The 15,801-nt window shown below is 36.4% G+C and overlaps 2 protein-coding genes across 3 annotated transcripts in view; one reads left to right on the top strand and one right to left on the bottom strand.

The window, feature by feature from the left end:
- LOC144468849 (E3 ubiquitin-protein ligase MARCHF3-like) overlaps positions 1-15,432 on the top strand; it is a 16,519-nt gene extending 1,087 nt beyond the window's left edge. Inside the window, exons 2-6 of one of the 2 annotated variants that reach the window (XM_078178617.1) lie at positions 4,755-4,880; positions 5,122-5,243; positions 5,925-6,034; positions 14,580-14,722; positions 15,292-15,432. In XM_078178617.1, the coding sequence (XP_078034743.1) occupies positions 4,755-4,880; positions 5,122-5,243; positions 5,925-6,034; positions 14,580-14,722; positions 15,292-15,322 (532 nt within the window). In that variant the 3' untranslated portion in view covers positions 15,323-15,432. Of the gene's footprint in view, positions 1-4,754; positions 4,881-5,121; positions 5,244-5,924; positions 6,053-14,579; positions 14,723-15,291 lie in introns of both variants that reach the window. The other variant, XM_078178616.1, reaches the window with a different exon arrangement.
- The window catches only part of Dpr1 (defective proboscis extension response 1), a 528,341-nt gene that overhangs the window by 242,448 nt on the left and 270,092 nt on the right, over positions 1-15,801 (bottom strand). The window lies entirely within an intron of this gene.

Raw genomic sequence — 15,801 nt, 5'->3', positions numbered from 1 at the left:
CTCTCTCTCTCTCTCTCTCTCTCTCTACACGTCGCCGTCGCTTCAACCCACCAGCGACAAATATTACACCGCTCGGACTTATGTTTATCGCGGCTTCCGCCCGGTTTCCTGAAGATTTCGCCGGATGGTTGCAACAAATAGCCGCCGCCGGCTCTCTCGCCGGATACGTTTTGCAAACTGTCGACGGAATCTCGCGGCATGATGTCGCGCATCGAACTATTTGTATGCACTGGGCGACGCGTGTTCGGATGGCGTTTTTATACTGATCGACGCCGGAATGTTGCGTGCTTTGTTTTATTGCAGAAATATTTTTTAATACCTGGAACTGTGTGTTCTTAGATTTTTGTAAGTAAGAGATTAATTTATTTATGGATGCTGCCACGTATTTGTTAGTTTTGTTAAAGTCGTGACTATACTAAGTGCAAAGAACATGCAGATCTGTTGAAAAACTATTGTATTAACGCTACAGAATGCCTCGATAATAACAAAAGAATTTCATCAAATAAAATAAAATGAAAGAAAAATTGAAGAGAAAAAGTTAAATAGATTTGTTTCCTTGCAATAAAAATTCATCCCTGAAGAGGTTAAATTCTATGTCAATTATACATAATTCTATATAAATATTAAGTTGATCGCTGATTTTATCTACTCACTACAAAATTGCGTATTAATTTCATCTACTCACCAATGAATTGTTTACTAATTTCTCCTACTCGAATGATGCATTATTAGTAACTAAAGAGTGGTGTATTAATAGTAACTAAGAAGCGGTACATTAATACAAACTAAAAAGTGGTGTATTAATTTCACCTTTACACTAACAAATTGCTAGAGGAAAAATTACGTGAAATATAATATAAAATATAACATTAAAAACTCGGTAATATTTCGCAGAGTGCGTGCGATGAAATATCGGCGACGTTTTCGTAAAATTTCATGTATTTCGAACGGTCTCGGATCCGTTTAGCAAAGACTCAATCCGCATTCGTTATTCTCTCCTCGAAGCGTCTTCGAATCGCGCGAGCCCCCGCTTCTAATTTGTCGCTACATTGAAATCCAACTACAGGACCTGGTCCCACATTGAATTTCAAACGCCTCAATTTTTCCACATTGTAGCTACAATCGTAGCCTTTGACATAGGAGAGAACCGTTCCAGCGACGACATAAGAGAAAACAATTGCTCTCCTTAGTTCCCGAAGATGTAAATTGTCCGAATCGGAAACTTTTGTCTTGCGATGCGAATTTTCGAAAAGACAGCGAATATTCGGAAATATTCTCTTTTGCTTTACTAACGCGACAAAAGTGTTTGACATATTTAATATGTAGAAATATATACTTATACATTTACAAAATATTTTGATTAGTGTTAAAAGCAATGATGTTAAAGTTGTATAATTAAATAATATGATGTAATGTATAATAATGTATAATATATAATATATTATATTATATATCATATTATTATACTATATATCATATTATTATATTCTATATCATTATTTTTATATTTTGAGAATAGTCAAAGTTTGCCACTTTTATTCAACAATTACCTAAGAAATTAAACTTACGTGTTCTAGCATACAATAATTAATTAACTATAGTACACATCAGGCTTATATTACGTCAAACATTTCTTGGAAAATTTTAATTAAAAATAATTTTAAAAAATTCTGTGACCATTCATATTTCTACCATTTATCGAACATTCTCTGCCAGGTGTAATGTTACAAAATAACGACGATCCCGCGTGCACTAGTATTTTTTTTTGCGGCAACGGGTTTCGAGCAGACGTCGCTAAACCACCTAGGGTTGATTATCCTTCCTGCCAGGTTTATTCTTATTTTCCTTTCCTTCCTCGTTCTCCGCGTTTTTCCTGTTGTCCTACGAGGCAAAGCTGATACTACAAAAGACTCTTTTACGGAAAAGGAGGAAAGCAGGGATTGTGAAAGGAATGCACCCCGTTCAATCAGGGGCTTATTCAGTGCAATTTGTACTTATTTAGCCGGCGCGGCAGAGAAGTAGCGCGCTCAAATTTTTACATTCTATCCATCGCTCGTTCGCCGAATGATATCAATTTTCCCCACAAAGGCGCCGCCGAAAATGCGAATGCTAACACTCGGTTTTCATTATCCACGCGCTCGTACGAATTTTCCAACCTTACGTTCCGCGTTTCGACTAATTTACGAGTTTAAACAATTTCGAGTGCTTCTTTCAAAATTTTGTAACACGTTTTAAGGAATTTAAGTAATTTAAGTAATTTTTTAAGTAATTTTTAGCTATGGAAATTTTAACTATTCGGAAAATTATTTGAAATTGATAAATTTAAGGTTATGTTAATTTTCAATTTCTTTAACATTTCTCAGGAAATTCAGAAATTTAAAAATTTCAAATACTTTTACGAATTCTTTAATATGTTTCAGGTAATTTATAACATGAAAATTTTAATTCTGCCTTTTATTTATCTTTCTAACTTCTCGAGCAGGTTGCAATTATTTCTTAATTATCCCTACTTGTTTTACTACCATAACAGTCCTCTATCCTCTCATAATTTGTCTCGCCTAATCTCGAGGAAGTTATCATTAAAACTGCAAGCTAAATAATTAAATCTGGCCGATTAAAAGTAGACGCAAGTGTTAATAACAATAGACGAAATTTTATCACCAAAAGACAGCATTCGTTGCACAGATCTGGCACTCGTTTGCAAAACTGCAGCATATATTAATGATCTGTCAATGCCAGTAGACGCAAGCGAATTTACATATTTGGCAGCGCGTGTCGCTCCGTGTAGACGTAGTTCCGAGTCATTTTTCACGAGAGCTTCTACTGGACCGAAAATATCCATATCACGTATGCAGCAGCCCAATTGCATTGCTATCATGCCCGCCCGATCTTAACGTAGTCGTGCCAAACACGTAATACTAACTAACTTCAGCGCCTCCGCGACGGTGTTACACAGAATAGGCTGAGTTTACATCATTACACGCTGCGAATAACAATTACGTGCGACCGCTGAAAAGGTTGCTAAACGTGCAAATTTTAAGGGACGCGCGCATAGTGATGCCTGAGTCAGGCTAATCGCTACGTTTGCTTAAAATTTACTAAACTATTTGCACGAAACGTTGTATTAAAATTCAACATTATTTTTTTATAAATCAATAGTTATCCGAGGTAATTATCTAAAAGAATTCTTTCATTTGTTTCATTCCAATAATTCGTCGTAAAGTATTGTTTGAACAATTCTTTTACTAAAAAATTCGTTACTCGAGTAAAAATTTATTCAGGGAAATTTTTATTCCATCGAATGTTTATTCAATTGAATACTTATTCGACTGAATATTTATTAGATTTAATATCTATTCGATTTAATATTTATTAGATTTAATATTTATTCGATTTAATATTTATTCGATTGAATGTTTATTCGATCTGTCGAATACAATTTAGCGTTTATTTTTTACAAGGCGGTTTACAAAAATTTTACAGGAACGAACTTGGATTTTTCAATCATCATGACGGGACTAGATAATTGTTCTCACAAAAGAGTATTCCTATTTCAACGCCGTAACTTCTGAGCCCCGTCAAATCGACGCGACGAGTGAGGTTATGTCCCAGAAAAATTGGATGCTCAACAACAATCCCGTTATTGTTCACTTCCCGTTATCATGCGGAATCATTTTTTGCCTGCCACCTGTGGCTGGACACTCTGTACGGGGCGATAGGCTCGTCACATGACACTCGAGCGTCCGCCATTTTGAGGAGGGCCGCGCTGCTGATGGGGACGGCGGGACACGATGAAAACAACGTTCGGCTTTGAAAGCAGTCAAACATAAGCTCTTAACGAACGTCGGCCGTGACAATATCATGGCGAGCATTTTGATCTCCGCTGAACAGTCGCGATTTGACAATCGCGGAATCCGTGTCTCGGTGAAACGTTGCTCCGCGAACGGTGGCGACGCCAATGCGTTCCCCGATATTTATGGTCGAATAGTTTCTGACCTGTATAAAAAGCCAGCGAAAAATAGTTCTGCTGTTACAGTTCGTCGGGGAATTGTAAAAAGCGCAGGGAAGTTGCGTGCGCGCATACATTACGCGCCGATTGTCCCTCAAATTTGAAGGGTGGTTTTATCGGCGCGAGGGGTGGGTGCAGAAGTCGAAGTTTCTGTCCGAAATCCTTCGACCAGAAATTTTGAAAATTTTACTTCGCTGATATATTTAGATTGTAGGTAAAAATTGGTAGAATACGATAAATGTATTTTTTAATTTAGGGTAGTAAAATTATTAAGCGAATTTATTACGAGTTTTATTTTATTTTAAATTGATATCCATAAAAGGTTCAATAAAAAATTTAGTATACTAAATCGTGCTCTTTATTCATTATTATGGTCTTATTTATGCTTTTTATTATCTAAATATATCTTTTATTTATGCGAATATTTTATTTTTATATAAACTTAGAATTAAATCACTCAGACGTTGAAAATATTAAGCACCGAAATTATTTCCCTTTTCATAAAATATGGAGCAACATAGCGGAAGAATTTAAAGATATGAAAACGATGGCACAACTTTTTATTATTGACATTCTTTAAACCGTTCAATATTATTAATTGACAATCTCCAACTATATAATAGAAGGATTACAATACTATTAATATTATACTAATAATATTCTAGTAATACTACTAGTTTACTACTGCTGCTAAACAATTATTAACTTTTTATTAATGCAGCAATTATTTATTTACATTCCGCAGATGCAAAGGAACACTGGCCTACGTGCATCTTGCCTGTTTGGAGAGATGGTTGAACCAGACTTCGCGTTCCTATTGCGAGCTGTGCCATTATCATTTCAATGTTATCGAAACACAACGATATCGATTGTAAGTTCATTTAGAAAATTTAATATCTCATAACATAACATTGATTTCCTTGTAAAAAGTTATAATTTCGTTTATAGCTGCTATCACTTGTCCAATAAGTCAATGACAATTGATTGTTATTCGATAAATTGTTCCTCGATGTGTTTGACAAGTATAGATTCACAGATTTTCTTGTGATAGAATCCACAAAATTCAATTTGTTTTCGACTTGCATAGTGATTACTTTTATGGGAACCTTCAGGCCAGAATCGTTAAGAATATGGATTAGCCATCCGAGGAATCGCAGGAACATGCAGTCAGATTTGCTCATCTTCACGCTACTTTCCATTGTCACGGCGGGAATGGTGACTGTTTGTCTCTTAGGTGAGTGTGACAATTAATAAATCAATTGTAATCGCGATTTTAATTCCATACATACATTTGTTATACTGTAGAAATTTAATTCTAAATTTCTTGTAGCAGTTTAATTTAATTGTACAATTTTTACGCGATTTAATTTTATTGTATATTTCCTATAGTAATGTAATTTTATTCAAAATTCTTTGCAGCAATCCAATTTAATTGTAAACTTTGTATAGCAATTTAATTTTATTCTGAATTTTCTATAGTAATTTCATTTCATCTTAAATTTTATAATCATTAAATTTAATCTTAAATTCTGTAGAAAATTTTCATTTAGCTTTTACTCAATTTGATATAGTAAATTCATATAGTTTAATGTGATTTCATGTGACATGATTAGGACACATAATTATTTTCATTTGTTCTTCAATCGAGAGGTAGAAATTCCAATTATTGTTAAATATAATTTAGATCATTGATAATAGGAAAGTTATTGTGTATTGGATTCTATGTTATATTATTAATTCTCGAAATTATTTCTATTAATATCAATTGAATATTTGCGTAAAACGATGTCAAATTCGTCACTTGGAATATCTGGAGATAGTTTAATAAGACTTTCATGTATTACGATAGAATTTCCATTTTTATGGGTAAAGAATTTTTAACAATAATTTAATATCGTTTATGTCGTAAATTCAGGTATGCAGTATTTCGTCATCGAAGGAAAGAAAATTGGCATTTCGAGGCACTGGACGATCAGAGCTATATGGTTTTTCTTAACCGTCGTCGTGACGGGCTACATTACAACGGTATATTCATTAGGAAAAGTAATTACGCTTATAATTTTATTCGATACTAATTAATACTGCCAATAATTTCACACTAAAAATAATATTCGCTCTATTTGAGACAAATGCTACCTTTCAATCCTAAAAAGGACAATTTAATACTAAAACAATTTCTCGTTACAACTATATTGAAGAATAACAAAGGCAATTATTAATGTAATATAATAATGATTAATTATTAATCAATTACAATTATTAATAATAACTGAGAGTTTGCCACAAAAGTTTATCGCAGTGCAAACTGCATCGATTTACCTCAATATTTATTGCCAATATATACAAGCAATATTTAATTATTACATATTTATTAATGCATTTATATTCCACAAGATTGTTTAAATAACAAAATAGCACGCATCGCATATTTAACATACACCAAAAGCATTAACGCAAGTAACGAAAACTTGATTAAAATTCAATCCCCATTTTGCCAATAACATTTGCAAATCATTAATTAATTATAACAAAACTGCATATTTCGAAGCACTCTCGAGCCGGATCATTTAATCGCGTGAATAGTTCCATAAATCCTTTAATTCGGAAGTCAATATCAATTCAGCCAGCACTCGCGACAATTCGTTTGCAAAACTATGCGCCCGACGTTAATTTTCTTTAATTTTCGTTCGAAACTACGTGGTCCACTTGCTGCGCTTGATTCGATCAAATTCTTTAACAAATTCATTAACGCTACCCGTTTTCGTTTTCCCAATCTTCATTGTTCGAATGTTTCGCGAAATCCAGCGCGGCGAAGTCGTGCAGCATTAAAGTAATTTTCATCAAACGAAAGTTATGGCTGCGCTGCGATTATTATGCCGTGCACTGTGACCTCGAATGCCGGCGCGCGCGTAAAATTAATACGAATACTTTCGCGTTAAACACGAGAATTGTGAACGTCAGAATTTATATCCTGTTTCCCTTGCCTTTATAAAACCCCATGGAAATTAAGGGTCTATTATTAACTTTACGCGCTTTGATTTCGCTCGTAGCTACGTTTACGCTCGCCCCGTTTTTTTTAATAACAATTTCCTTGATAGAATCGGAACATTTTTCCTCTTTATACGGAATTACATACTCTGTTACTTCTGCGTTTGCGAAACAGAATTAAATTGGACGTCGCGATTCAGAAGAAATTAGTGCAATTTAATGTCAATTTGACTGAATTTTGCATCAATAAATGAGAAGAATTATTAAACTATGTAGGTTCATTTTTAAGTAAATGTTTTAATATAGGTGACATTAATTCTGTTCTTTGCTAAATTGCATCCCCCATTTTTAATACTTAATTCTACAATTTTTTAGTTGTGAGATTTAATATTAGTTTCATTCACTTTTGAGTCAATAAATTCGTACATTATATTATATAAAAATTTTGCTGTCTATTTTTAAGTAAATATTTTATAACATTAACTTTCTTATGTGGATCTAATTCCGTTCCAAATTTCATCCCCTATTTTAATTCAATAATTCCTTAATTACGAAATTTAATAAATCCGAACAATTATTAAAATATATAAATATTTCCAGTTTATTTTTATATAAACGCTCTATAATACCTGTGACGTTAATTTTTCTCCTTTCCAAATTGCATCCCCCATCTTTAGTGCCTAATTCAATAATTCCGAAATTGTGTAATTTAACATCGATCTAACCGCGCCAATAAATTGGAACTAAATTACATAGAAATTTTGGAATTTATTTTTAAGTAAACGCTCCATAATATCGCTGATATTGATTCCCTCGCGTGGACCTCATTTCTTCCTAAATTGCATCCCCCATTTCCATTGCCTAATTCAATAACTCCACGATCGTGCAACATCGTTAATAGTACAGCTTTGGCACCAATAAATCCGAACAAAGTAACATAAAAATTTTAGAGTTTATTTTTAAAGTAAACGCCCCATAATATCGCCGACATTAATTTCCTTCCCGCGGACCTTATTCCGTTCGAAATTACATCCCCTATTTCACCGTCGTTTCGCCGTCACGGTGTGTTCTCCGCCGCAGCTGACCACGCAGAATCGCCGTAAGTACCGAACAGGAATCGCATTGTAACGAAACATATTTAACCGGGGGGGGGGGGGGGGGGGGGGTTGTTGCTCGCGCCCCCCCCCCCAAGAGACGGATCGTGTTCTTGCAATTAACTGGCCGACTGCTGCTGGCACGCAGAGATTAGCTTCGCAAGTAAAGCGTAAATCTGATTACAAGTCCGCCGTTTGTTGCTCGCCGCGCGGTAATATCGGTGGAAATACACACCGGAAACGCCTGTTTTCAAAATCGGCGTTCTTCCAGCCGGCTTCAAGCGAACGCTCGAAACGTCCTCTCGTTTGCAAAATAATTCCTCGAAATTGGCTTGTTCGTTTCGGCATCGCTTTCCGTCGCGCGCGCGCGCGCGTCTCGTTGTTCGAGATTGCACGCGATTTCTGTTCGGTATAATTTTCCAACGGCCGCGTCGCGCCCGGTGGAAATTGGATCTGCAACGGGATTGTATATTTCTGCAGTCGGACTTACACACGGCGATTATATTTCATAGATTCCTTTGACGAAAACAATGGCCGCTCTCCGAGCGCTTATATGCACGGCGATCGATGCGCGCCATCATCGCCGGATCCGTGAAAGGATCTGTCAATTAATAGGATTATATGATGCGTCGGATCGTGTTTCTCTCCGTCTTTGTTAAGGAGGCGCGTTTCTTTTTCGAAAAATAATACCTGAACTAATTTGTGTACAATTACTGACATGTTCCTTTGTTTTTTAAACGTCGAATGTATAAACTGACGAGGTATGGACATTTTTTTAAATCATACGCTCACATGAGAATTTTTATAATGATCCACTGTCTATATGATATATAATAATCACTGGGAATAATAATTATAAATATTTCTTTTTTAATTCATTCAGCAGAAATGAAACATTTCTCATATTTTTCTATAGATGATTCAAAACTATTTTCTCTGATGAATTTGTTCACAATTATTTATTATATACAGAGTATTTATAGAATATTTACTATACAAAATATTGACAAAATATTCATGGAATATTTATAAAACACAATAATAAAATAAAATAATAGAACGAATCAATACGGCAGCGATTTAATCGAATAACAAACTGCGTGCAACGTTCCTCGAATATCGCGAGTAAAAAATATTTCCAAGTCACATGATAATTTTCTTAAAACTCCAACGAGTCGTTCCAATGAGAAATTTATCTCAAGGGCCAGCATCTCCGTATGTTGATTAGAAACAATAGGAAACCCCCGTTCTTGACCAACCGCGGCGCACGGGAAAAAAAGTCATGGCCGCGGTATTATTTCACTTAACATTTTTATCGTCGGTTCCCGGGGCCGAGCCACGTTTACAGGCCACAATGGAAAGTAATACAGTCCCTAACAAGTTCCGTAAACGACCTTCCGTAATCCAAAGTTTTGGAGTTTTTTACGTCAGCCGGTGAATAGACCTTTCTCGCGGAATGCATTCAAGACGTATTCTTCCCGCGAGTAATCCTCTTAATGGTATCGCGGTTCCCGTGCTCTCTCTCTCTCTGTCTCTTTTTCTTCCCTCCTCCCTCCCCTCGCCCCTTCTGTCCCCTTTTTCCTTCTCTTTTTTTCGGAGGGGGGCGAGGGAGAAACTTTAAATCCATCTGGTACATCCGCGAGAGAGGTGGTCAGGCAGAAACTCGAAACTTTGCCACCTTTGTTTTCATCAAGCCCTCTGACGGCACTTCATTTAAATATGCAGACATTTTCGCGGCGGGGGCGCGCGCGCACCCCGTTCGCGCGCGCGGCGTGTCCCGAGAATAATGAAACTCGTTTCGCCTGTCTTTTCAAAAATTAGGAAGCCGCGAATATTATAATGCCCGGGCACCTTTTTTTTTATTTTCGGACCCCCCTCTCTTTCTCTCTCTCTCTTTTTCTTTTTTCTTTCTCTTTCTCTCTCCCGCAGGCGCTGTCCGTCTTCCACCGCGCGACCAGAAGAATTTCGTTTACTTCGAACAATAAGGGAAGAAATTAAGTCCGCGACTTTAAAATTCACCTCTCGCCCGCGGATAACGCTTCCGTTAAATTATTTCACGGGCCGTCCGGCCACTCGGCTGTATTTCACCGTAACGTTATTTATCTTGCGATGAATTTTAAAATTGGTGAAAATTCTATTAGGGCGGAACAATGCGCTGCCACCGCCCCTTCCTCCTCTTACCGGATCATTAAAAGTGTATTCGAACCCGTCCGGGGAGGGGGTGGGGGGGTTTGGGAGGGAAGGACTTTAATTCTTAGAGAGTGAGGAATTATTTTACCGTGAAAACTCTCGCGCCGGGCTTTCTGTGTGCGCAGCTCTTCGTCTTACTGCGCGCGGCGTTGTTCAAACGAACGTTTATATTTGTAGAAAATTGCTACGCTAAACTGGGAGCGCAAGAAATTATTGGAATACGGAAGAGACGGTTCTGTTTCGAAGTATGGTTTAAGAGTTACGAAATTGGGGCGAATAATTGTTAAGCGGTTTCGTTTAAATATGATGCTTTTGAAAAATATGTTATTTAATAGGGAGTATCAGAATATATGTACTTGTTAATTAGTTAACTGTTTTTTACGAGAGTACTCGTTATGAAGAATTCACAATGTAATGCCATAGTATAGTCGTATATATGTATAGTCATATACACGCGAGCCGTATAGTATAGAAACAGTCGAAAACAGCTGACTGATTATTCGTGTTAAATCAAAGAAAATTAAACGAACTTGATTTATTTATTAAACGATTTATGTATTAAATTAACTTGATTTATTAAGTTAAATTAATGTTGTCAGATCAAGTTTAGCCTGTAAAATTAAATTAATCCTATTCGGTTCGGTCAATTTTATTTGGTTAAATTAATCTTGTGAAATTAAATTAATCGCAGTAAATTTGATTCACCTTATAAAAATAAATTGAACTTGTTACATTCAATTAAGTGTATTAAATTAATCTTTTCCAATTCAATCAGTCTTATTAGATGAAATTAATCCCATAAAATTAAATTAATCTTACTCAATTCAATCAATCTTATCAAATCAAATCAATTCCCTAAAATTAAATTAAATCTATTGAATTCAGTCTTACTAAATCAAATTAACCTTATAAAATGAAATAAACCTTATTCAATTCAATCAGTCTTATTAAATAAAATTAGCCCCCTAAATTCAAACAAATCCTATCGAAATCGATCAGTCTTATTAGCTAAAACTACCCTCACAAAACTAACTCAATGCAATTAAATTCAATTAATTCCCTTCTCAATGAAATTAACCCCAAATGAAATTGTTCTCTCCGCATCATTTGGCGAAACGGTCAACAAAAATTTATATCGTTTTAAATACTTTCCAGAGTCGCGCTGCCGCCTGTCACGTCTTCCGCACACGTTGTTTTCCGCGTGCAAATGCACTCTCGGACTTTACATATTTCGCATACCGCGATATTTTAAACGCACAAACAGCCGGAACGAGAACAATAACGACCGATAAATTTATTCAGTGGCCGGGATGGCGGCTTCTCGCTTCCGCGACGGGGACACGTGTAGCAGCAATCGTTACCACCGGAAAGCCGGACACGCGCCATTTTGTTGGCCGGCCGTCGGAATTTTTAGCCGCGCGAGGGGCGTCCGGGGGTTTCGATCTAGGAATAAAAATATGGTATTTTAGCGGGGGTACCGGTGTATTTGACAATAGCCTCGGGGGTGGGTGTAGGTCGGTGATATTGTTCCATTGTCGCGACTGTCTTTCTTGGTTATGTTTATGCGGCTCAACCGTCCTGGATAGCAGATGCACGTTTATGCGCGCGGTGCGAAAGACAGGTGAGTCGGCCTGCAGGATTCCGTGGTTATTGTGAACCGTGTTACCTTCAAAATTGTTTAAAACGGTACATCGGACACTGAGAATCAGAACATTGTTGTTAACTTATTTTTTCGATGTTTTATCGAAATTTTCTATGTTGATTCTTCAAGACCCGAAATTAATAGAAATATAATTATTTCTTTAGTTTTCTGAATGAGTTCATTATTAGTTCAATTAATCGGTATACTATAGTATAATTGTGACAAATCGAAAAGAAATAAAAATAGAATTATTTCCTTAGTAATCTGGATGAGTTTATTATAATTCTAAATTAATGAAAGTCGATGCAAGTCGACGCAAGTTTAAAAAGAGTTATCTTCTCGATAACGAAGATTAAATTAAAAGTTCCGTAAAATGCGACGATATAAAAGATTATTATAACTCCTTTATACAAGCTATCTTCGACCTTCACAGTAAAGTAATGAAAAATATCGAATAGAATATTTCTAATATCATATAATACATACTTATAACAATATCAAAACAATCTGGCAAACACTTATCTTACATCACTGATTCCTCATTAATGTCACTTTTTTCGAATGATGCCGGTCGATCGCGTGCTCCACGATCTCCTGCCAGACGGAACCCCCCGAAATCCGTCGCGCGCGACATCATTAGTCATAAATCATGCGCGGTCGGGGCGAGAAATTTTTTTTCTTTTTTTTTTTTTAAACCGAAATCGTTCTAATATCTCGCCGCCGGATGCTCGGACCGGGCGAGTGTCCATACCGGTTTTCGATTTGCATTTATACGATGTAGTTTTAAAGTTGATGGATAGTTTCAATTTCGTCGCATGTAACAACCAATCCGTTTTACATAGTTGCGTGCCCGGTTTTGCTCGCCGTCGACCGCCGACGGCTGTTACAGAAAAGATTCCCCCTGTAATCTTTTTAGAAAAAAATCCCCCCCCCCCCCCCCCCTTCCCCCTATAATGGGGATACCCGGGCATCGTTTTAATAACGAGAACGCGACAATAACGCGGCCCCGGCGAATAACTTAATTTAAAGGAAAAATAAGTTCGAGACGGTACGGGGGCGGTAGATAAATTATGAAATTTTATAAAACATCTTTATGACGATGCCTCGCTGGAATAATGAAGGACCCTCCCCCCCTGGGGGGAGGAATATTGATGCGGGAACTATCGGAACGAAGTTCAAAAGATCAGCGTTGAAGGGTGCTTAATAGAGGCATGACAAGTTGCCTTTACGCGACGTCGTAGTAACGTCAATCACCCGTTTGTGTGGGGAAAACTCGGTTTTATCCGTGCCCTACCGCGTTACGATATTCCGTAGATCTCGCTTTACGCGATTTTCTCAATATTTCCCGGTTTAATGCGTAACCATTCGTAACATCTGTCGTACGACGTCACGGAAGACGTTCGATCGTCGTCCGACGTTTCTTTGTCGAGTTGTTCGAACGCGTGCCTCAAAGGAAATACTGTCGGAGCATCGCTCGTACAATGTGTCCGTTCGCGCGAAGGCTGGGATACATTGGCAATATTATTTAATAGGATTAAATCTATTTAGAAAAGCTGCGAGGCTGCTTTGAATCGCAGCCATATTTTTTGCTGCTATTTGAACGCGTGCTTGGAAGTCGACGAGGTCACGAAATTGCTAGAATAAATTTTTTATTCCAGCAAGGGTCAAGAAGTGTGTATTAACTTTAGTTTTTTAATTATCATGTTATTAAATTTAGTTCACAGCTGTTTGAAAAGTTCGAGGGTTGGTTTAATCAAGAAAACTCCACTTCGCAGCCATACTTTTTGCTACTATTTTAGTTAAATAAATTTTAGGGTATATATACACACACATAATAATTGTACGAATTATGACAGTTCTCATCAAGTCAATATATGCAAAAATAATTAAATACTACAGTTATGATTTTTAAATGAAATTACGATAATTCCATGTCATCAAAAACGCGCAATTACTTTTCAATTTATATACGTATTTGCAATATATAAATTCGAATAAAATATGATCTATTCTAAACAAAAATATCTACACTATCATTATACGTATATATATTTTACTAAATGAAAATTGAACCAATTTAAACAATTTTTTAAATTTATATTAAAAGGCAAACCTGTATAAAGGAATTTTATTCATTTTTTACGAAAATAATCATTCGCTGTATATAATTGAACAATTGTAAACTCTACCCTGTGTAGAGGGCGATTGTAGAAAGGTAGACTGAAATATTAGACGCGCGGCCAGGTTAATTGATTCTTAAGAAACATGGTTCACATGGCCGAACGAATATCTCAACAGAAACGAGGCAAGAATTTCAAGCAAAGCCTTGTTCGCCGCTGCATAAATTCAATTCCCGTCAGGTAGTCGAATCGAAATCCAGCCAGTGCACATTTAATTAAGAATTATCGCGAATACGTGACAGCCCGGAATCAGTTTCGCCCCCTTTTCGATCAGGCCGGCAGCCGGAAAGCCTGGCCACTTCGAAGACACTCGGGGCTAATTTATCGGAGCGAAGTGTCTTTTGCCCGTGACAACCGAAACTATCTAGATAATTTAAATCGGCCGGTGGAAAGGTAGAGAGAGGGAGAGAGAGAGAGAGGAAACGGCCTTCCATTCTTTTACCCCGTTTCGTAAAGCTCATTTTTCTCTTCGTCAGGAGCAGGTGTTGCCCTGGTACAGGTGGTGGAAGAGCACCGTGAACGTCAGGCTCATCATGGACCCTCAACTATTTAGGAGACCGTCGAACGAATCGTTTCAAGCTTTCGACGTTCAGGACAATAATACTTTGAATAGCATCAGGTTCGTTCACGGGACAATTATTATATACAAAATAAAATGTTATATATTAAATAGAATTGAAGTTTCGAAGCGTTGTCCTAACTGCGATATCGTTATTATGCAATTAACCCTTTCGAATAGTAACTCTATGACATCGCTAAAATTATCGTATCCCTCTCCTAGATAATTTTTATATTATCAAAGTTTAAAAGATTATTAAAAATCTCATTGCTGTATCAACTGCGAGAATTTAATTTTGTATGCATAAAGTACACTTTATTGTATACAATAAAATGGAGATACTGTAAGAAAAGTTATCTTAGATTTATAGCCGAAGTGACTTCGACTGCAAAGGGTTGAAATTGATACCAGAAAGTTATAATTTATAACTGAAAGTCTCAGTAACAATCTGTTTCCTCTTCTTTGCGTAAATTAATTCCGCACTCTAGTTAAAAGTTAGTGCAAAGGGGTGTTTCTGAATTTTATTTTCAAAAGGTTATTAATAAGAAAGAAAAATGAACTTTCTTGGCGTGTATAAAAGTGTGCTTCAGCAAGAAATGTTTTAATTATATTATGTGTTGCTTTTCCAGGCAGAACGGCGCAGCACCGAACCCGGAATGACAAGGATATCATCGTTCACGTTATTTTCTTTCTCTGCGAGGTTACCTCGCTCGCTGCGAGGGTAACAATAAGTAGCGTTTTAACGAGAGTGTAGTTCACGCAAATCATCGCGTAGCGTCTTTCTTTCGTTTTCAATAAAATTTCTAATTTACGTTTACGAAGACTTTTAATATCCCACGAAAGGAACATGGTTCGAATAATTTGAATTACACTATTAAGTAAATAATGGAACAGGATAAAAATTTGCTAGGAATAATTGTTACGAATAAGGTTGTTTAGAAATGAAATAAAACGTATTAATTTAAAAATTCCAATGACTGAAAGCGTCAATTGCTTGGAATTTTAATAAATCGTGTATACTTTACGCAGTTGCAAAAATTATTTCTCTTAATCAGTATGAACATAGAATGCTTAATAAAGTCTGTAAAATTTTTACAATGAAATTGCCTTATTTGTATAATTATTACAGCAATTAATAG

Source organism: Augochlora pura, chromosome 4, assembly GCF_028453695.1.
Source record: "Augochlora pura isolate Apur16 chromosome 4, APUR_v2.2.1, whole genome shotgun sequence".
Lineage (NCBI taxonomy): Eukaryota > Metazoa > Arthropoda > Insecta > Hymenoptera > Halictidae > Augochlora > Augochlora pura.
The sequence above is the reverse complement of the archived record's forward strand: the minus strand, read 5'-3'. Positions and strand labels throughout refer to the sequence as shown.